Raw genomic sequence first — 22,485 nt, forward strand, 5'->3', positions numbered from 1 at the left:
AGCAGCTACCACCATAGCATCCACAGAAACTCCTTTTATCAAGAACTGTTTGTCTGCTGGTGCCGTTATGAATTTGGAGGGTCTCCTGGGAGTGGGGTCCACTGAATCAGGAGCCGTCCATGCCTTTTTAGCAACCACCTGCATGAGGGGGTCAAAGGGGGGGGACACCCAGGAGGTGGAAGGGCGAGAGCCAAACGCCTCAAGATACACAGATTCATCCTCCGAAGGGTTAAGGGCTGGCCAATTTCCCCTCTGCTTCAGGATCTCTAGAATGTCTGCAAAGGAGACATCTTCAGAAGGGGAACGGGGGGAACCCTCGGAATCATCTAAATCTGTGTCAGATGTGATGGACTCAGGTGAGTCAATGTGTTTCCTCTAACACTTCCTCTTCCGAGGGGGCTCTTCTGCAAAATCAGGAGAGGCCTCGGAAGAGGATGAAATCCCACAGGGCGTTCCTGAGGAGCTGGCTCTCTGCGGTCCGGGATGAGGGAGTGAGTCGACTTGACCTGAGGCACCGTAGAGGGAGGGGCGGACGGAGCCGACTGTGGAGTAGAGCCAGGCTCTAACACACTCCGCATGACCTCGAATGCACCCCTGTCAGGCAAAGCCAGAGGACCCCGCTCCGAAGCTGAGAACCTCCCTCGGCACCGACAGTGATGGCTCGAGGCCGATGTCGGAGCCGAACTCACCAGCCGGCCCGAGAGGAAGAGCGGGGTCGGACAAGGGTCCGATGCCACTCACCCCCTCGGAGCCGACGATGGAAGTCCGGCGCCGAGATTCCTCTAAGGAAGAAATCGGAGCCGACGATGGAGCCGAAGACAATTGTATCGGCTCCGACGCTACCACAGTCTCGGTTCCGACACGACCCAGCTCCGAGCTCAACGGAGTCGGAGGAGGAATATATTGATGGACAGGGGCAGGCATCGACTGATGAGTCGGGCTCTGAAGCATCTGGGCCAGTGCCTCGGACTTAAGAAGTCGACTCACTACCCTCTGAAGGTCATGATCTGACAGCCTCGATGACCTAGAGGAGTGAGATTTATGGCTCCGTTCAGACAGCAGGGGAGATCCTGGAGCCGAATGAACGGAGCCAAGGGATGGTGACCTGGACCTCTTCCTAGATGTCGGCTCCGAAGGTCTGGTCGGAGTCGACACGGGAACTTCTAATACCTCGGCTCCAGCCGGAGCCGAGGGAACCACAGAAACTGTGGACTGAGACTCATCGGCTCCAGCCGGAGCCGATGTAGGCAGAGGTTTAGAAGCCTTAGGTCTCGGCTCAGTTGCTGGAGCCGAAGACCTAGAAGCCTTGGAGGGCTTCCCTGAAGACACAGTAAGGGAATCCTCAGGCTTGAGTAAACCTCTTAAAATTAATTTATTTTTTCTTTCCTGCAGGACCCTGGGACTGAAGCCATGGCAAACAGCACAGGAGTCCTGCAGGTGCAAAGGTCCCAGGCAGTAGACACAAGAAGTGTGACCGTCTGTCAGAGACATTTTCTGACAGCACGCATCACACTTCTTGAAGCCTGAGACCTTTGATTCTTTAGACATTCTGAAAGTGCAATCACACACACAGTCAAAAACACACTGATTACACCCTGTCTAGTTTTAACTTAAAATAAAACAACTGACTAGGTTTTAAATTAAGAAAAATAACACACACACACACCCACTAGGGAAGGAAGAAGGCCTGAAGGCCCGAGGGAAGAACTTAAAGTTCTTGTGGGGAAAAAAACAGGAATTTTAAGAAAAAGGGGCAAGAATTCCTCTAAACTAAGGGAAATAAGTATAAAAATTAAAAATAAAGGGGTTTAAATACACTAACTTTACAAGAAAGTCACTTACCAAGAACCGGTAGAAAACCAACACCTCGATCGCTGTAGCGGCAAACGAGATCTGAGGTAACTCTCGCCTAGCATTGTGGGATATAAGGGGAGCCTCGAGCCGGTGGAACCAACTCTCGAGCTTTTAGAGTGGCCGAGTCGGAGCCGAGGTCGGCTCCGAACCCATCCAGCAAGAATGAAGGCGAGAGAGACAACTTAACATGTATCAGAAGCTCACAGGAGTAAGGAACAGAGCAAGGACTGAAATTGAAAAGAAGAGTACCATTAAGAAGCAATAACAGCCAAAACAATGGGTGAACACCATATTCACAGCTGTGGATAAAATATGATCTGCATTGGTGCTGGTCCACAAGATCTGAATACAGTGAGCGATAATATTACCCTTTGTTTTAAGTTAAAGAAATGGCATCAATAACGCAAAATGAAAAGCTGCTTTTAACAAGAAATGGAAGCTAGGGTTTCTGGCGGATAATGCTAGAAATTTCCAAACTCTGAAAGTTTAATATGCCATTAGAAAAGTATAGTGTATGTTTATACTTTTGCTTGGTATTGCATCACCACCAAAAGTGATCCAAGCAGCTACTGCATAAAAAACTGAAAGCTTGAAAACTTGTAAAGTTCTATTATTGTGAGATCATCGACAAGAACAATGGGGCAAGAGATTTATGCAGCAGATTAACAAACTAACACCTAATTCCAAACTAAAAAGAGCAAATACAAAGTACAGTAGACACCCTCTTATCAGGCCTCGTTTTAACCGGTCATCAAATTTCTGTTGAAACCCTAGCAAAAGACAACAGAGAACAAAACTTCCGGCTCCTCTGGGCTAAATAATGAAAGACATTTGAGTTTTAGACTTCATATTCATTAGAAAAATGCATACTAACACAAATCTTGTAACCTATAAATGCTATTTTGTATGCTTTTTCTGATTAACCAGCCATTTGTTTATTCAGCCTAAGGTCCGGTCCCAGCGAGACTGGATAAGAGGGAGTCTACTGTAAATGTGACAAGTGTGGGATACAACAGCGAACTACATTGTCAAAGGGACAAAAGTCCAACAGATCTAGAAGAAGTCTGCGCAACCAGGTCCGGTCCCAGCGAGACTGGATAAGAGGGAGTCTACTGTAAATGTGACAAGTGTGGGATACAACAGCGAACTACATTGTCAAAGGGACAAAAGTCCAACAGATCTAGAAGAAGTCTGCGCAACCATATACATGCCAAGTCCAGAAAACAAATCTACATTACACAGGTTTCTGGGAATGATTTAGATCTTGTAAATATTTTCCATAATAGATTGAAGATAACTATGCCGCTAAGAAAGCTATTAGAGTAATACATTGTTTGGGAAGAAATCTAAAAAGCATAAAAAACTGAAATTATGCAGAAACTAAAGATGCACAAGGTTTAAAATACTACACTATGAATCAGCCAGTTGTTACAAGCAGATGCCATCAGAGTGGTATAGAAGCTATGATCCTAAAACCTAAATACAGAGCAGTTAATTACAAGTCATTTACAGATGCCCGTAACATGCTCAGATTCAAAAGGAATAGTAAGCAATGCTGCATGGACATAAAAATTCCACGACTTTCTCTCTGGAAATAAAGTTCAGTTGTGATCATATCACAAATCCTTGCAAAACACATTCTGAAAGTGTTTGTACAAAGCACCTTCATAAATTGTGGAGAATGCTATTATGATATCAAAGTGAAACATATTTACAGCAAAAGAAACACTACGCTATGTATGATTACTAAATAAGCTTAATGAACACTGAAAAAAAGAAAACCTAAGGTTTCTCTGAGTAATACTGCTGTTATACATGCAAAAAGAAAAGGCAAATGAATTTCAAAGATGTCTGAATGCTAACTTGGAAATACAGTAAATGAAAAGCTGACTTATCAATAAAGAAATGAAAAGCAGTATGAATTTTTTATTTAAGAAAGGAGTAAGTTCTACCTAGGGCTTAATGTTCAAAGCCAGCAAAATAATAGCTTCCAATAAACTAAGAAGACATATGCTTGACAGGATAAATGAGTCACAGCAGTGAACAGTACATTTTAAAGAAACAGCAAGAGATATAAAGTACTGGTCAAGAATGTCAGATTAAACAGAAACAAATGGTATACACTGACTATAAGGTACAGTTGTGTAAGTAAACTTACCATAACAGTACACATTCGAATGATCACTGCTGCAGTAGCCTAAGGTATATAGGGTATATCATGCATAGGATATAACAGCCAGCCAGCATCCAAAGCTTTAAGGCATCTTTTAAGTACCCAAACCATAAACCAGCTTGAGTTGAGCTGACTAAAATTCAGGTTTGGGAGCCAAGCCCTTCAGAGCTTTCACGGCAACAGAGAGAGAAACAGACAGAGGCTAAAGCCCTGAGAGGACAAAGCTGGGGGGGATCATATGCACACCCTGGCAAAAATAAGACAAAAAATAATGAGGAAGCAGCTACTGCTGCAGTGATCATTCGAACATCTACTGTTATGTTAAGTTTACTTAAACAACTGTCCTACGGCCATCATTATAATCACTGCTGCAGTAGCCTAGGACAGACTACCATACCTTAAAAGAACTAGCAGGTGGAGGAAGAAGGGTCCAGAAGCCCTTGAAGAATGGTCCTAGAAAAGCCTGCCCTAGACCTGGAGACAGAATCTATTTTATACTGCTTTGTAAAAGTATGTATAGAGGACCAAGTAGCTTTTTCCAGAATACTTCTAAAATGATTGTACCCATGTACCTGCACTCTACTGCACATGCACAAAGAAGGCTGCTATTATGTGAATGCATCTCTCCAGCTGAAATGCTACCTGCCCTACACCCCTGTCTCCAGCACTACAGAGGTCAAGGAAAGACAAGCCAGCACTGTTAACTCACTACTATCCTCCCGAAATGGCTTCTCCATTGCTCACAACACTAGCAGATCAGAAGTCATCAGGGTCACCACGAAGAGTTTATCCACTATGTCAAACAGCAAACTGACACATTCCAAGAACTTATTTATACAGTGTATCTTCCAACAATGAAGATGCAAAACACGACATCAAAAAAGCATGGTCTCAAAAACCTTGCCTCAGAAATTAAGAAAAAAGTGAAATAGTTACAAAATATTACCATTCTACCTCTACTAAAAATATGTATTTTTTAAATTAATGGCTGCAACATTGCATTTAGTAAATGACTGTCAGTGGAATGTATTTACTACACATACTTACTCCAGCGGCAGCTACAGGCAATGGATTCGCTGTATAAAGGCTTTTTTTTCCATCATATACTGGTCTGCGATCTCCAAATATTGTCACCTTAAAATGCTGGACCATAGAATCCACAACCTCCCTAAAGTAAAAAAACAGAGAGAAACAGGGAGTTACGAACACCAAGTCATACAAGTAATGCAGTTGCCTGGCAGTGCAGTACTTTTCAATGGATCAGCATTTGCTTTCTAAACACAATACAACCTTTCAGACTTTCAGAATCTTCTTTCAAATGATGTACCACACAAAAAAAGAAAGTCCACAAACATGAAAATTATCAAAGGAGGCAGAAAACTATGCGAGCTGCAGCTGTGAAAGGAACTGGCAGACATGCAAAACATTGATATAAATTAACATTCATACAAATTGTACAGAACTCTAAAAGCAAACAGCTTCAATCTTTATACCCATTTAAACTGTAACTAAACTGTTCCAAAATTCTTTACATATTCTGTTACCATAACCATTGGAAGATGCTACCTTCAGCCCAAGAGGTATATAAAGATGACCACTTTTGGTAAGACTCACCCTGTTGACATACTAATAACTACAATATATAACAAGAAAAAATAATAAAACGTGAACTACAACAGAGATCCTGCTGCTGGAACATGTGCGAGTTAGAGCCATCTCAACTCCCTCCAGCTTTAGAACACCGCATAGTGAGTATGCTGACGTGGATGGACTTGGAACATGAAGACCTAATATTACAGGAAGAGCGCAACTTTCAAATCTTGCACAATCCAGTCCATCTTCTTCAATAGCAACTCTTGGTGGATTCAGAACAGAATACCACGAAGAATGGTGGCTCTGAAAATCAACGTGGATCTGGAAACCATATCAAGCTTCAAGTGTCATGCAAATGTGTGCAGTGAAGCCCATCCTGCTACAGCACAAATCCAACAAAGGAATTCCTAAGATAAGCTTCAACCCTTATGGGAATGTACATTACGTTTGCCTGGCAATGTTTTGTTTCTTGTATTCATACAGCCACCTGAATATTGAAGGTAGACACCTTTCGGCCCACTCCAGAAGAAGTAACAGAAACAAAGTTAGTAATCCTTCACAGTATCTTTTATTCTATACAAATAAAAACTATAATTGCCTAGAAATATCCTAAGAATGGAATCTATACTCAACTTTATTAGCTGACCTTGGCTAAAAATGAGGAAGTCGAGATGGGTTTAAGTTCAAGTCTGAGGTTACCTTTGACATGAATGCTGGATCACTATACACACACGCTGTCCTTATGAAAGACTTAATTCCTTCTAGCAAAATAATGACCACAAGAAATATTTTCCAGGTAAAAAAAAAATGAGATGGTCTCTGTCCATAGGGCTGAAATGGGGGGAATTTCTTTAAAACTAAATTCAAATCCAATAGAGAAACAGGTGTCTGTGAAATAGGTTCTTAATAATAACAAAAAATAAATAAATAATAAAATTAAAAAATAAATAATACAGAGCCTCCTTGTGGATTTACAGGGAAGCTAGAGAAAAAGTGTTTAGGCATTAATGACAGTTAAATATTACTGCTAAGTGAATCTTCAAAGTTGAAACTCTAGCTCCACTGTCAAACATAACAGCAAGAAACTGAAATGCAAATACTAGTGACGAATAAGGGTTAACGTGTTGTTTGATTCCCATAGTGAAAATGTTGTCCACATCTTTCGACTTGTTGTTTTTTGGACTGCTGTAAAGATTTGGACCACCATTCTGGCGATAATGGGTCCCCTGCCATTAATGGAACTGTAAAAAAACATGCAATCAGTATGAGGGACTAAAGGGTCTAGTGAAGCTTGCCAGAGAAGTGAGATAGTAGGCCTCTGTAAGGTCTAAGAAGTGTCTTCTCAATCTGGAAAAAAACATTGAAGGGGAAGCCATACTTAATCAGGACCAAAAGGGAGCTACATGTAGGACTTCTGTCCCTGCTCAGTATAGCTTACTTTAGAAAGTCCAGGATGAGTGGAAAAACAGGAAAGCTGTAGAAACATCATATGGGTGACTAATACACTGCAGTGTCCAATGGTGTCTTTCTCTGTGGAGGGATAAGATAAAAGAAGCTCTTGCATCTGGTGTTGCTCTTGGAATCAAACATGTCACACCACAGCTCTCCCCAATGGCTAAAGATAATGCTGGACATCATTAGACTGAGGGGCCACTCACTGAGCATCACTAAGCATTTGATGAACTTGTCCCGGAATATGTGTTGCTACTAGAAAGCAACAAGAAGTCATGGCCCATTCCCATAGTTTCATGGCCTTCCAACATAAGCAAACAGAGGAGAACTCAACCATATTGCCTATGTACCATACCACTGCCATGTTGCCAGAGTGGATAGGCAACTACACCATGGGGAAGGAGGTCCTGAAAGGCCTGCAATGAAAGGGCTACCCTCATCTCCAGGATATTTATGTAAGAAGGTACCTCTTGGAATATCCACATCCCCTGAACTGTCTGTCCAAGAAATGCCCTACCCCCACCCCAGAATTGACCATGGACTGTAACCCTCAGAAATGTCCCTCAGCCCACTTCCGTTACTGTCATGTCCTTGGTAATTGTGACAAAGGGAGGTGGAGAGCAAAGGGGCAGCCCTGTGACAGGGTAGGACAATAGACAACAGCAGTTTGTTACAGATGGCCTGATGACTGGGACAACAAATCCCGTACAGTCCACTGTAAAACCTGATTATGGTACCAGGCAAAGAAACTTGATAAAGAGAAGCTGCCATTAGAACCAATAGTTTAAAAAATAAGGCTGCCATATGGGCAGTGGAACAGAGCGGACACAGCACAGCTATAGGAGTTTATTTTCAGAAGAAGATTTCCTAACCTGGTCACTGTATATAGGTGGCAGACAATAAATGTTTGTACCTGTGATGAGACTGACTGGGACCAAAAAAAGGATTAGCTACACTTAGTGCTATCATGCTCAAATCAGAGATTTCTTGGTGGGGCAAGCTACAAGCCAGTGAACCAAGTTCGAAACACTATATTCCCCTACAGTCTCAGGTCAGCTTTCAATATCACCAATCATTTAGTAAACCACCCTGGGACTATGGTAAGATGAAGTGGAAAGACTCTAAACTGACACTGACTGGCTCCCACATGAAAGTGCAAGAAATTCCTCAACATACTGTCTATGATTTGCAGACAGAGGTCGAGGACAACCAAAATGCATATCCAGTCCTTAATGTACACAGAAAATGATTGTGAACATCCAGAATTTGTTTTTTGTTATGTACTGGTTTATGCCTATTAAACTTAATGTACGGTCCTTCATCTTTTTCAGACCAAAAAAAATAACCTTGAATAAAACCGGTACCCTTTGTGGTCTGGCAAGACCTTTTGGATGGCTCTTTTGTGCAAGAGGCTTGTAACCTTGACTTCAGCTGGTGCTTTTTGACCGGTTGGAATATCAGGAAGGAGAAGAAATTAAGGGAATCTCATGGAGTCTGGATATGATCTCCTTTCTCTCTCTATCACGCATGATGGCCTTCCATGCCAGTAGAATTAGAGAAACTTGACCATCAACAGCCTCCAGAGGTGGACAATCAGATAAGTTCTCAAGGATTATTCAGCTATCTCCCAGAGGGACAGCTGCAGCATCTCAGATTTGTGTAGACCCCCTTCGCCTCAATGATAACATCCATTCGGGAAGTTTGGACATCTACAGGAGTTTCTGTCAGAATGATGCTCACATAGTTGTTGTTGAGTCTTTTTAAACCATGAGGTCTTCCTACTCCTCTGGTTCTGTAAAAAGGTCTTCTGAAGAGTGGAGAACTTGATGTCTGCAGCAGTGAGCGTTTTGCCTTTTCACTCCCTCCTCTGTACCTTGTCCTTCACCTGGAATCGAAATAAGTGGCACCCACCATATGGGATATTAGTGAAGAATTCCTTAAAACTGTCTACAAAATTACAGTGCTTGAACCAGGCATGATGGTGTATCATTAGACCTGACCTGGCTGCTCTTGCTGTTTCATCAGAAGCATTACTGTAGTTGTTATCATCATTCTGTAATGAGAGCACAATACCAGGAACGGCAGTCTTCCGTATCCCTTGCCTAGAAATCCCTTTTAGTTTCCCCGTTTTTTTTTTTTTTTTTTTTAATTTTTAGTAACCCCAAACAGCCTATCTCGCCCACTCTTGGTTTACTTGCTGTCTTTATTACTGCCTTGTCTCTCCCATCTTTTTTTATGTTTTTTTCACTGCTGACTGGATTTTCTCTTCCCAACTTTAGGTACAATCTCATTAACATTATACCTTATAGCTAAAAATCACTATTTCTGGAACATTAGTCCTGTACCTGATAGTTCCCCACTGTAGCTTGTTTCAAAGAACATATACTTATTTCTCCTTAGGCCATTTTCCCGACAACTCTACCTGCTCTTTGGCTCCTCTCTGGCCTTGGTTCCTAACTTAGGAGACTGATTCAAACAGCTTCACTGAGACTCGCGCAAACCCGCTCCGTTCGCCCTTGCTCCCCTACCCTGCCCCCATTCCCACCCACCCCTGCATACTCTAACTATATAGCTAACTTCCCCTGCAATACCCTTACCCATCCTCCCACTATCCAATAATCACTAATCCATGCACCACATACACACACTCCTCCTCCTGACTCTAACACTAATAGCTCACACCCCTCCCTATACTACTTCAACTTAACACAATAATACAACTCTGTATTTCCCTCCAACCTCTCAGATTAACATACTTTCACTTTTCTACTCATTCTCTCTAACTATACTGCACTCCCTCTTTCTTCTACCCTCACATTACTACTCATTCTCCTCTCTAATTATATTGCATTCCCTCTTTCTTCTACTCTATCTTAACTCTCCTTTGCTATGCCTTCATCACTACATCCTCTCTTAACTTGTCATTAGTGACTGCACCTCCTTATACCTCTTAATAAATCACCCTGTCATTTAACCCCACACTTTCATGTCTCCCCTTCCATATTCACTTTCTCTTACATTCAGTTTCACAAATTAAAACACTTCAACCTCCTCCCTCTCCCCTCTCTAAAACATAGGCTTAAATACATTCACTACTTTTCTTATTTCGGCAAACTAACTCTACTTCCTACTTCACTCTTACCAGATGGGAACATCCACCCTAATACTGGCCCATCCCCTCCACCCAATACCGACAACTCTTCCAAATCCACAAGGCATCAATCCCTCTCCTCTCCACCAGAAACACCCATCACACTATTCCATAAACATACAAAGTCTCCCCAACAAAATAACTGAATTTCATGCATGGGTCACCCACCAATCTCATAGTAGCCCTCTTAGAAACTTGGCTAAAGCTGCATATTACAAACACTGAAATTCTACCTTCCAGATATAACATCATCCCGCAAGACAGATTTTCTAGAAAAGGAGGAGGTGTCGCTATTCTCTACTCAGAACACCTCAACATCTACCCCCTCCCCTTATCTCTCCCAGATTTCTTCCCAGCTGAACCTCTCTCTCTTAACTGACACCTTAACCCATATAAAAAACTGGCCATAGTGTTTATCTATATACCCTCTGGCAACAACATTCCAATTCTCGAAAATATCTTAACCTGGATCTCCCAACATATATCATATGAGACAATATTAGGTGATGTTAATATTGATTGAAACAAATTCTCCCAGACTCCCCTAGTGCTATTATTAACCTATTTGTCTTCAGTCAACTTATTTCTTCTCCCACTCAACATACATAAAAACTCCAGCTCCATACTTGATTAACATCCAACCCTGATCAGTATCACAATCCTTCACTTTACCAGACTCATTACGTGATCACCTCCCTATCTCAATACTAGGACTACCTTCTCAAACCCCTAAAACCCACCTCTTTAGAAACTGCCATAACCTGTCCAAATTCAATGCAGAAACCTTCAATAACCAACTCTCCAAGATCAATTGGTCTCATCTGTACAACCTTCATCTAAATGATGCTGTCCTTGAATTTAAAAAAAAACCTTCCTAAACATACTAAATGCCTTAGCTCCCATTAGGAAAATTAGGATCAAACCTAATCCCTCCCTCCGGCCCACCAAAAATACCCTTTCCACCAAGAAACTTAGAGGCAACACCTGGAAACAATGAACTAAGTCTAAATCCCCCTCTATCCTTTTTAGATATAAAGAACTCAGGAACATCACAAAAAACTTATAATTCAGGACAAAACAAACATCTATAAACAAGCCCAATCCGCCAAGTTTTCTAGCTCAAAAACAATTCTGGCACACTATGAACAGCATACTCCACTACCCCCAACCCTTTCCCTAATAATACTCACCTTGAACCTGCTCCTCTTCTAAACAACTTTATAGAATCTATCAAAAAACTGACCCTCAGACAACAACCATAAGCCACCTCTAACCTCCTCAACCACCCACTCCCAATCTGTCTTCTCCCTGAAACCTGTTTCCACTGCCTATATCAAATCACGTCTACTAAAACTCAAACATTGTTCAGCCTCCTATGACAATCTATCCCCACAACATCCTAAACTTGCTGCCAATTCTATAGCTTATTCCATCTCAATCCTTCTTTACCATTCTATCACAGAATCCTCTGTCCCTGACATTTAGAAATCCTTCCACACAGTCTCACTGCACAAAGGAGGTAACTCCACCAAACCTACTAATTACCAACCAATAGCCAAGCTCTCCCCTCTCTCAAAAATCCTCGAGAAATGCATTCATAGGCAACTTCTCACCAATCTACTCCATGAAAGTCTCCTTACCCCCTCTCAGCATGGATTTAGATCTAACCATAGCACATCCACAGCCCTATTGTCTTTTACCCAGACTGTAGCCGAAGCAAAGGACAGCAATACACTTGTATCATGTGTCTTCCTCGACCTCTCCAAAGCTTTCAACACCATCTCCCACCCTAAACTCCCCTCTAAACTATTTGAGCGAAACCTCTCCACTTCTACTATTCTCTGGTTCTCCAGCTATCTCAATAACAGACAACAATATTTCAATGGCAGTCCTCCTACTCTCCCTTTTTACCCGTCCAAACAGGTGTCCCCAAGGATCCACCCTTGGCCCCATCCTATTTAACATTTTCACAAACAATCTTCGCTCTGCCTGCACCTCATCATCACTAATCCAATATGTTGATGCTTCTACCCTAATTACCCTCTCTGACCACCCCACCAACCACCACTCTCTGACACAGACTTCCTTTAATTCTATTGAACACTGGCTAACTGACAACCAATTCATCCTTAACCAAAAGAAAACCAAATTCTTCCTTTTCCTCAAAAATCTTTATCCCATCTTAAAAACATCTTTCAATCTCTCTTCTCTAGACAACACCATGATCTATGCTGACTCCACTACTAAACTACTAGGAATTACAATTGACGACCAACTGAAATTTGATCACCACATCCTACATTCCATTAAAAAGACCAATCAAAAACTAGGGTTACTATATACACACACAAAAAAAAATTCTTATCTAATTCCTCCAGGACCTCTCTTGCCCAAGCCTATCTTCTCCCATGCCTACTCTATGCCTCCCCTATACTCACACATAACCAAGCTACTCTCTTAACCAAACTTGAACAAACCTACAACCAGACAGCCAGATTTGCCTGTAATCTCCCCTACAAATCCCACCACTGCCTTGCCCTACAAAAATTACAATAGCTCAATTTCCCATAACTACTCCAATTTTCACAGCTACAAGTAGCACACACTCTTCTTCACAAACCTGCTAAATGTCCCTCTCTGTCCACCCTCCTTACCACATACAAACCTGCATGGTCTCTCCATAGTACTGACCAGACACTTCTTAACACCTACAAGCCTAAAAAAGCTATAAGTAGATTACTGTACAAATGCTCCTTATCTCAAACTTAGAACAAACTCCCAACTAACATAAGACATCTCCAATCTTCTCTCAAAACGGAATTTAAAAACTACCTTGCCAACTCTCCCTCCTGTAGCTGCTACCTCCTTACAGTTACATCCCAAATGTCCCATCCTTATATTATATACACTTATAATCCTATAGATTCCATAGCATCGCTACAGAGCTCTCTAAAAACTTAATTTTCTCTCCTACCTATACCCCTCCCCCCTCTTTTTATCACTTTTTAATCCCCCTCATCCCTACAACTCTACTCTCCTGTATACTTCACTCCACTCTGATTTAACCTCAACACCCCTGCTTACCCTTCACCTACTCTAACAAGACACAAATGCTATCTCCTGGATATTCTCTGTCTCTTCTATATTCTTCATCTTCCCTTCCACACCACTAACAACTCCTCTAGTATGTCTCACCAACTTTACCACTATCATTCTACTGATTAACAGGTTTTTACTGATTGCACAAGACTTTTACTTTGTTATTCTACAAGGCATTAATGTTGTTTATTCTCATGTTTTTTATCTTTTTTTATGTTTTTACACATCTTATTGCTTTGACATCTAATTTAGCTTGCTTTTGTTTGTAGCATATGTATATTTTTTGACTCCTAAATTAGTTTGCTATTGTTTGTAGCATATGTATATTGTGGCTGCCGGCTTGTTGCGACATATGTATATTGTTTTTTGGCATCATCTGTTGTATCATGTGAGTGTGGAGCTTTTCTCCTCAGGTCTCCACTGAAAATGGGCCCCCAGCCCACTAGACAAACTCAGTTAAACAAAAAATAACTAAATAAATAAATAAATAAATTATAAATAAGTCTCATGGAGAGCACAAAAATGCTGGCCACTATTACAACCTATGGTACAAACTTTCTTTTGAGATAATTTTTCAGCATATCTAGTACATATTCTGCCATAGGAGCCAGACGGAACAGCACCCTGATGGAGAATGTACCAGAGGGTAAACACATTTCCCAAATTAATCCCTGGACTAGGAACCCTTATCTGGGGCTGGATTGCACTACTTCACCTTTAGGGGCTCTTTCTTCAGGGCTACTGTGACCAGAGGTTCCCTATTATTTAAGCGAATGTTCAATGTTTCAAATGTCGCTTTGTCTACACCTAAATGTCGAAAAGGCCAAATCCCGAACAAACGAAACAGCAATTTTTTCCCTAGGGAAAAAAAAAATCAGTGGGCTGTTTTCAGAACTTTGTCATTTCCTCCACTGTGGTGTGATCTCAGAGTTGGTATATTTAAGGGGGGGGGGGTGAAGCCCGCCATTTGTTCGGGATTTGGAGTATTTGACATTTAGCTGTCGATAAAGTGACGTTCAAAACATTGAACGTTTGCTTATTTAATAGGGAAGCCGACCAGAATGGAGTCAGCCAAGGGAGCTTACTCCAGGCCTGTCTATTTGGGGGGATGGAACAGGGGATCTTATCCTGTTTTCTACAGATAGGCTCTACCACATACCGTTCTCACCATACCCTATCCACTGGCTGCTGATATATGAACATGGAAGAAGAAGGCCTCATCTACAGCTATCTAGACAGCTCTCTTTTCAAAGAGAAAATACTTAGTCTTTTCTTGAGAGCAAGGTCAGGCCTCGTACAAGGCTATGTCCCAGATCTGTTTATGCAAGGGAGATGTCTTTCCTAACTGACTTAGGACAGGAGGAATGCCTAACCAAATCCCTGGATGCCCTGTCATCTTCAAGCCTACACTTTTTCCTTCTTTAATCAAGTTCAGTGGAAAAACCTTTTAAAATATGTTTATTTCTCCATTCTTGCATGTTCTTGTCACAAGAATTGCAACAAATATTACACACTGCATCTAGATAGTCTACTTTCAGCATTTGAAAAGTTCTTGTTTATCACGTGGAGGAATGTTGTGGTCACATTTGTCACATTTCTAAAATCATGAGGCCATCCCTGATCTGTCATTAGCCTTCACACTACGTAAAGTTTAGAAACTGTCACTAACTAGCCAGCTAATTAAACGTACTACAACCAGCTAACAAGCCTAAGCCTCATAACTCACTTACAACAGGAGCAGAAAAGGAAGCAAAAGAACTCTGTAGCTACTCAACTAACACAGAAAAAGAACATTAGTAATTAATCTAGTCCAACAAGAAACACTACAAAAAGGGGGTGCTTAGCTGTCACATTCTGAAAAAAAAGGGCAATCTTGACCTTGGGAGTGCTCTGCAATGCTGTCACATCTGCCTCAAATGAGATCTAAAGAGATGGGGAAGAATGAGGCATTATGCAAATAAGGTGAAGGGTGCGAGCTTGGAAGAGATCTATGGATGCTGAAACGGGTCACCTGCACAACCAGTTTCACCACTTACAAATGAACTTGATCAAACAAGATTTGTCATTACATGCGGAATTTCTAATTGTTTTCGCCTAAGGTATAAAGATTGTCATTTGAATGGAGCATGCAATAACAAATGAAAAGGTTAATAAAACTGGAGCGGTTAAAATGTAACTGATGGTGACCCTCCCTAAAGGTGGCATCCAAGTGTTAATCTCATGCATTGAATAAAAGTTCACTTCTCAGGCACTAGCAGGCAACCATTTGGGTTCACAGAGATGGTTGTATGTTGTTTTTTTAAACATGCAACTACTGGAGCACACCATTGTTTAAATACTCTTGAGGCTGAGGATAGCCCAAAATTGAAGATGAAAACATCAGAAACTATGTGAAAAGGCCTTAACGGAATAAGAAGGTAAGCATGCTCAATGTCTACCATTACCATGTTAAAAGTCTTTTTATACGAAAGAAAGTATTTTTAATTTTACAATTTTAGATTTCAGTTCCTGAGAAAATGTGTTTGAGTCTGAAAAATTCAGAACAAACGCTGTCTTTTTTTTGACTAAGTTATCACCAAGAACAGAAGCCTGCCCTCTTAACAAGTATACATCAGATAACCACTGCACTACTTTTCTGATTAAAAGCAGTCTCATTAATAGTAAAGCTTGTGAAACCCGATGTGACACTATGAGCAGCAAAATGTGATAGAGGTGCCTGAAGAAATTCTACTGTGCAACCATCATCAACAGTCTATAAAAAACAAAATGTCTGTAATTACTGCCTCCTGTACAGATAACTCAAATTGGAAAGTACTTCCTCAGGGAATAAGGATGGGTAAATGGAAGGGATGCAGACTGAAGAAGTTTACTAATGTATCCCTTCCCTTTTATATCACGTGACACATGGAGAATGCACCTGTATTGCTTCTGGACCCAAGATTGCCAAACAGCACATTCTTTAAGTAAAATGGCATTCTGTCTGCAAGGAAACTTCCCTGAAACTGTGGATTTAACATACATTTGTTTAAAAGAGAATCCTGCCTTGCCCTTATTCAGTAAATCTGTAATTACATGGTTACCTGGTGGACCAAAAAGCAAGTCCTGAGTGACCAGTGCCTTTAGCAGTCACCCTTTAACATCTTCATAACAGTTTAATGCTCTCAGTCGGGCATGCATTCTCAGAACTACCCCAGGCAATGCTGTTATGAAGGAAGCATCACAAATGCATTTTAAAAACACTGACATCTACTTTATCAGCAGTAGCATTTATCTTCTCCAGCTTATTCTTGATGCTTGAATCTGGCAGTTTCTATATGTACTCTTTCACTTGTCACAATACTGAACTTTATATATCATCACATAGGCCACACAGATAATAAGTAGGTTAAAAAATAAAGCAAGACAACTGGGTACAGAAGTCCCAGTACAAAAAACAGCCTATATATATATATATATATATATATATATATATATATATATATATATATACATACATACATACACATAGCATTAATTATACAGTGGAATTGATTCTAATAAGAGCTTACAGTCTTTTAGAAGAAAACTCAATCACGGCAATACAATAAAAGGGTAATAAAAGAAAGTCATACAGAACAAAGGATTACCTGTTGTTAAATAAAGTCTTAATGGATTATTGTAAAAAGGTTAAAAACCTAAGTATGTTATGGACCAGACTATAAAAAAGCATTTGTTAGCATCCCAAATTCATGGATAAAAGAGTGCTTACAGATGTATAAGATACACCCTACACTGAATGACTACATTACAGTGACCATGAAACAGTGGCAAACCACTTCTGCAGCTAAGCCATGATAAAGGACAAATTACTTTCCCAGAGATAAAATTTCATAGGGGGATATTACAAGGTGACTGTCACCACTGTTCTTTTCTTTCATCCTTAACTGATTAAGCTGTCTACTTAACAGATTGGGTCATGGTTACTATCTGGCTCCCAGAAAACAAAAAAGTGCAAAGACTTCTCTTCTTTTTGTGGATAATTTAAAACTGTATAGTTAATCAGATGAGGAACTGAAAGCATAACTGTAGCTGGTCAAAATTTTCTCAGATGAGAATAAGGATATCATTTGGTCTTGATAAATGTGCAAAAGCAACCTTTAAAGCAGGAAACTGCAGCACCAAGAAAATATCAGTCTGGGACAGGAATGTGATATAAAGGAACTTGAGCAGGAGGGAGTGTATAAATATTTGGGAAATGATGAAGTATCAACAATAAAACATGAACAAATGTGAACAAAACTTAGTAAGGAATACTTCATAAGACTAAAATTAATACCAAAACAGCCCTGAAAACAAGGAACCAAGTCCAAGCTATAAACCAAATTGCTCTTCCTGTTCTAACTTACAGTTTTGGGGTAACTGACTGGCTCCAAATGGTACTGGATAAGTTGGATGAGAAAACAAAAAAAAAGCTTCTCCCTTAAACGATTTATAAAAATCAGTGTGTATACTACTAAGATTACATACTTCCCGTTCTGAGGGAGGAATGGGCCTCCTCGAAATTCATTACATGTATAGATCTGCAATCACAGGACTGCATACATATCTGCTGACTTCACAAGATCCAAACATGCCGAAAGTTTTAAAATATATGAGGAGAACAATTATAAGATGACTTCCCTGCTTAGTTTAGCAGAAGCATATTAGTGTTAACTGGGAATGGAAATCAAACCAGAAGTAAATAAAAGTCAGGCAGCAACTGAATATGCCAAAAAACAAAAGAAAGAATATAAGGTGAAGGATCAGATGAGAAGGCAAGAAATGATAAAAAGACGTAAATATAGTTACAAGTATAAAAGATTCCTGGAACAACCTCATGTCGATCAGGATCTGACACAGGAATGATTAAGGAGAGGTGAATTTAAACCAAAAGATGAAAGGTTAATATTGGCAGCCCAGGACAGTGGAGTACATACATGTTAGTTTACAAAGTCCTCTGAACATGTAGGAGAAACACACAAAGGCAGGTTCTATAAAACAGAACTGGAAACAGTTGCACAATACTGAAGTAGCAGAGAAGCAATGGAAACATGAGCCACAAAGCATTACAGAAAGTGATGAAGTTTACATCACATGGAATCACCCATTACCAACAGTTAAACAAAATAGATGCAAGAAAACCATATATAGTAGTCCATGAAAAGATGACAAAAGTAGCATTCAACACTGAAACTGCTAGACCTTGTGATTACAGTGTCTTATATACAGAGAGAGAGACATCATCATAAAATACCAGGATTTGCAGGCAGAAACAACGGCAATGTGGAAGAAAGATACCCAGACAGTAATAACAGCAGTAGGAGCAATGGGTCTCATGAAAATGACTTTACAGTCATCTTTAGATATGCCACAGATACATGCACAGTGCACTTTTGCAGCAGTTAACATTGTTGCCTCACAGCAAGAGGTTCTCCGGTTCGATTCTCGGCTGGGGTGCCTTGTGTGTGTGGAGTATCATGTCCTCCCTGCATTCGTGTGGGTTTGCTCCGGTTTCCTCCCATGTTACAAAGACATGCATCTGGAGCATTTCTCCCTGGGCCTCCGCTGAAAATTGGCTCGTTCCAAGTCGGACTTTCCCGATAAACAAATGTTAAATAAATAAATAATGTAACTCCATATGAACTGCAGAAGGAGTCAGTTCTGGGCACATAGCGAGTGCTGTGAAAAGCACTTCTGGCTAACATCAAAGATTGAAACAATACTAATTCCATGAACTTTAATCATACTTTGGCTTAGGAATGCAGTCCATTCTTGTCATGGTATTAGAAACGCAAAACACTTGGATAAATTAAACCATAGAAGTAGGTTAAAAAAACAGATGGGTGCAAAAGTCTCAGGTTAAAAAAGTACCCAATCCTGGCAGTTGTGCTGGTGCCATGACTGGAAAAAATGACAGTGTAGAATCCTCAAGACCCTGAAACATTCCTACAATGAGGCTGGGCCAGGCTGAGGGGGAGGATGCCCCCCCCCCCCCACCGTTGTAGAAGGAAGTAGCAGTCCACAAAACACACACAAAATAGGCTAGAAAAGAGCCATAACGATGACAGAGTGGACTCCTGAAGATAAGAAAGAAATTATGTATTGTTACTATTATGCAAGAAGCCCAGCATTTCTGGATAGACAATATTCAAAATGATTAGGAGAGAAATTAGAGGAAAGAAAAATACTTCCACAAGAAAAACTGTTAAAAGCTTCAAATGCAAATTTGTGTTTATTACTACAACAGATTCATGAAAAACATTACACAGACCAAGAAACCTTGGGCTGTTTGGAAAAAGAAGCGACTGAGGAAGTGCGAAAATATAAAGAACAAAAATGACTGAGGAAGTGCGAAAATATAAAGAACAAAGCCTAGAGATTTTTGAAAGGTATAAAAAAGAATCACAGACATGGGAAAGAAAGAAAAATCTAATACAGTGCAATATTTATGCAAAGAAAGCCAAATTAATCAATACAAAAAAGCAACTCCAAAGATACTTGAATAGAAATGCAGGCAAAGGCACCCAGATATGGAAAACTTTGCAATACAAAAAATAAGATCACAAAGGGGAAAGCAGAACAGAAGATTAATAGAGAGATCTCATGCACAAATTGGGATTCTAAGAGACCATTCAAAAGTCTTTCTCGACTCCCTCACACAGTATTGTGTTCCTAACATATCAACTAGACACCTCAGTTTTAACAGCTTTTCTTCAACAGGGAAAAAAAAAACAGATTTTATTTAGATCTATTTTTGAGGTTTCCACTCAAACTTTAGTCAGTGATAGGGAATACCTCAGGATTTTGGGGTCTCATGGCATTTGTGATTCTCATGATACCGCAGCAGGATTCCACATGAGAAAAATGCAATGGTATCCAAGTCCCATTGTTCCCAACATCAACACCCTTTATCTTTTCATGTCTTGGTACTGGGGTTTGTCAGAAGAGAAATCACTTTGTGGAGACAACAGATATCCTTAAATCAAGGTATCCCCTTCTCCAAAGCAGTCTGTTACCACAGATGCTTTAAACTTTGCTTGAGGAGCAGTTTCAGGAGAGAGAAAAGTGCAGGCAATTTGTGACACCAAGGAGAGGTGCAAGCACATAAATATCAGGAGATGCTTGTTCTTATCAAAGCACTCAGTTCTCTGAACCATCTTTGGTCACCAAGACCTCTTCAAGTGGTTACAGACAGTACCAGAGTGATTTGATACATCAACAAGTAAGGGGGAACCAAGTCATACCTCCTTTGCAGACAAGCCATATTAGCTCTGAATATAGCTTCACAGCAGAATTTCACTGTACAGGTATCCTACATTCTGTCAGAGCATAATTGTGTGGCAGATAAAATTAGCAGGGCTAGGACAGACCCTCATGAATGGAAACTAGTTCTGGGGACCTTCCAAAATTTGATGTTTCTCTGGGAAGTTCCTCAACTAGACCTCTATGCCTCTTCTCTGAACAATCAACTGGCAAAATTATGTTCCAGGTCTCCATGTAGGAAGCCCTGGAAGACATATGCCTGTTCATTTTTTTTCTTTGGACAGAAATATTCTTGTATGCCTTTCCACCATTTTCACTAATGTCCAGAGTACTTCTGAAGATACACAAAGAATCTGCCAAGATCTTTGTTGTGACTCCATTATGGCTCAGGCAGCTGTGGTTCTACCTTCTTTTGGAAATAGCCAGGAGCAGTTGCCACAAGCATCCTCACAGAATGGATCTACTTGCACAAGAACAGGGGTGTTTGAAACATAACATAAGTAGTCTTCAGTTGACTGCCTGGATGTTAGGGTCCTAATTTCTTTTAGACGTCTGTTTTCTGAGGAAATGCTGCAGGTAGTAATACATTCAAGAAAGCCTGCTACTAGAAAGTCATATATTAGCAAATTGGAAAGGTTTTCTAGTTGGTGCCAACAACATAACCAGCACCCATTCATGGCTAGTTGTTCTCTGGTTTTACAATATTTGTGTGAGTTACTGTCTTATGGCCTTTCTTATTCCTCAATCGGTGTTCATTTGTCAACCATTTCAGCATGTCTGCCCACAGATCCTTCTCTTTCAAGCAGTTGCAAGTCAAAATATTCTTGCTTAAGAGGCCTCCAAGTAAACTGGTGTTCCCTCCTTGGTATCTTAATTTTGTGTTAAGAGAAACGAACATTCAATCCATTTGAACCAGCTTATTTGTCTAACTAGAGATTCTTAACATGGAAAACAGTTTCATTGATTGCTCTGACCTCTGCAAGAAAGGTATCTGAGTTGCAGACTGTTGTAGTGAGTCAGCCCTACCTCATTTTCCACAAGAACTTTGTGTCCTCCAAGGGTTTCTTTGAGAACTAATCCTTCTTTTACGCTTAAAGTGGTATATGAGTTTACTTTAAATCAAGCTGTCCATCTCTTCGTTTTCCTTCTTGAACCTAAAAATGAGGGAGAAAAGCATACTTCATACCTTGGATGTCCACAGACAACTTGGACACTATCCTCTTGACAGAACTAATCATTCAGATCATTGGATCAGTTGTTAATTTCTTGTGAAGTTAAGGGACAATTAGTGTCAAAACAGACTATTGAAAATAATTGGGTAGATTATAAGTGATGTAATGTTTGCAACTGAGAGTGTATCAGTATGGTTTGTGATGTAAAATGGATTATGTTGGTGTGGTTTGTTTTCATTTATATAAATGTATGATTGCTTATGTCATAAGTGATGGTTTAATAAAGATGTTTCTTGTTTAAGAAAAGGGGCAGGAATTGAATAATTTTATGTAATGCTGCTAAGAGAGAACACGTCAATATGCCGGAAATGTACGGTTTCGAGAAACACGATAAAGGGTATGTATTTGTCTCCATCTGATGAAGTTCTTCGAAACGAAAACGCAGTGTGTGTTGAATTGCGTTAATGTGATGTGTTTTACTGGTGGACTGAAGAGTCGCTTTATGTATTTTCCCTTTTGATGGACTGAAGAGTCATTGTTCATTAAAGCATAGTGTGCTGTTAAGGATTTGTGCCTTCTTCGATCTGCTCTGGTTTTAGTACTGGTTGGTTAGTTTTCGGAACAGTGATTCTTTTTTTGTTTTTGTTTATGTAATGTTGCTTAGGTTATATGATGTTTAGCAATATATGTGACACATGATGTGATGATGT

The 22,485-nt window shown here is 40.3% G+C and overlaps 1 protein-coding gene across 1 annotated transcript in view; it reads right to left on the reverse strand.

The window, feature by feature from the left end:
- Positions 1-22,485, reverse strand: part of LOC122792213 (protein argonaute-3) — a 1,955,650-nt gene that overhangs the window by 1,685,214 nt on the left and 247,951 nt on the right. The window contains exon 3 of the mRNA XM_044059953.1: positions 5,075-5,195. Coding sequence (XP_043915888.1) covers positions 5,075-5,195 — 121 coding nt within the window. The remainder of the gene's footprint in view (positions 1-5,074; positions 5,196-22,485) is intronic.

The sequence above is a fragment of the Protopterus annectens genome, chromosome 1.part2, assembly GCF_019279795.1.
Source record: "Protopterus annectens isolate FY-2018-M chromosome 1.part2, PAN1.0, whole genome shotgun sequence".
Lineage (NCBI taxonomy): Eukaryota > Metazoa > Chordata > Ceratodontiformes > Protopteridae > Protopterus > Protopterus annectens.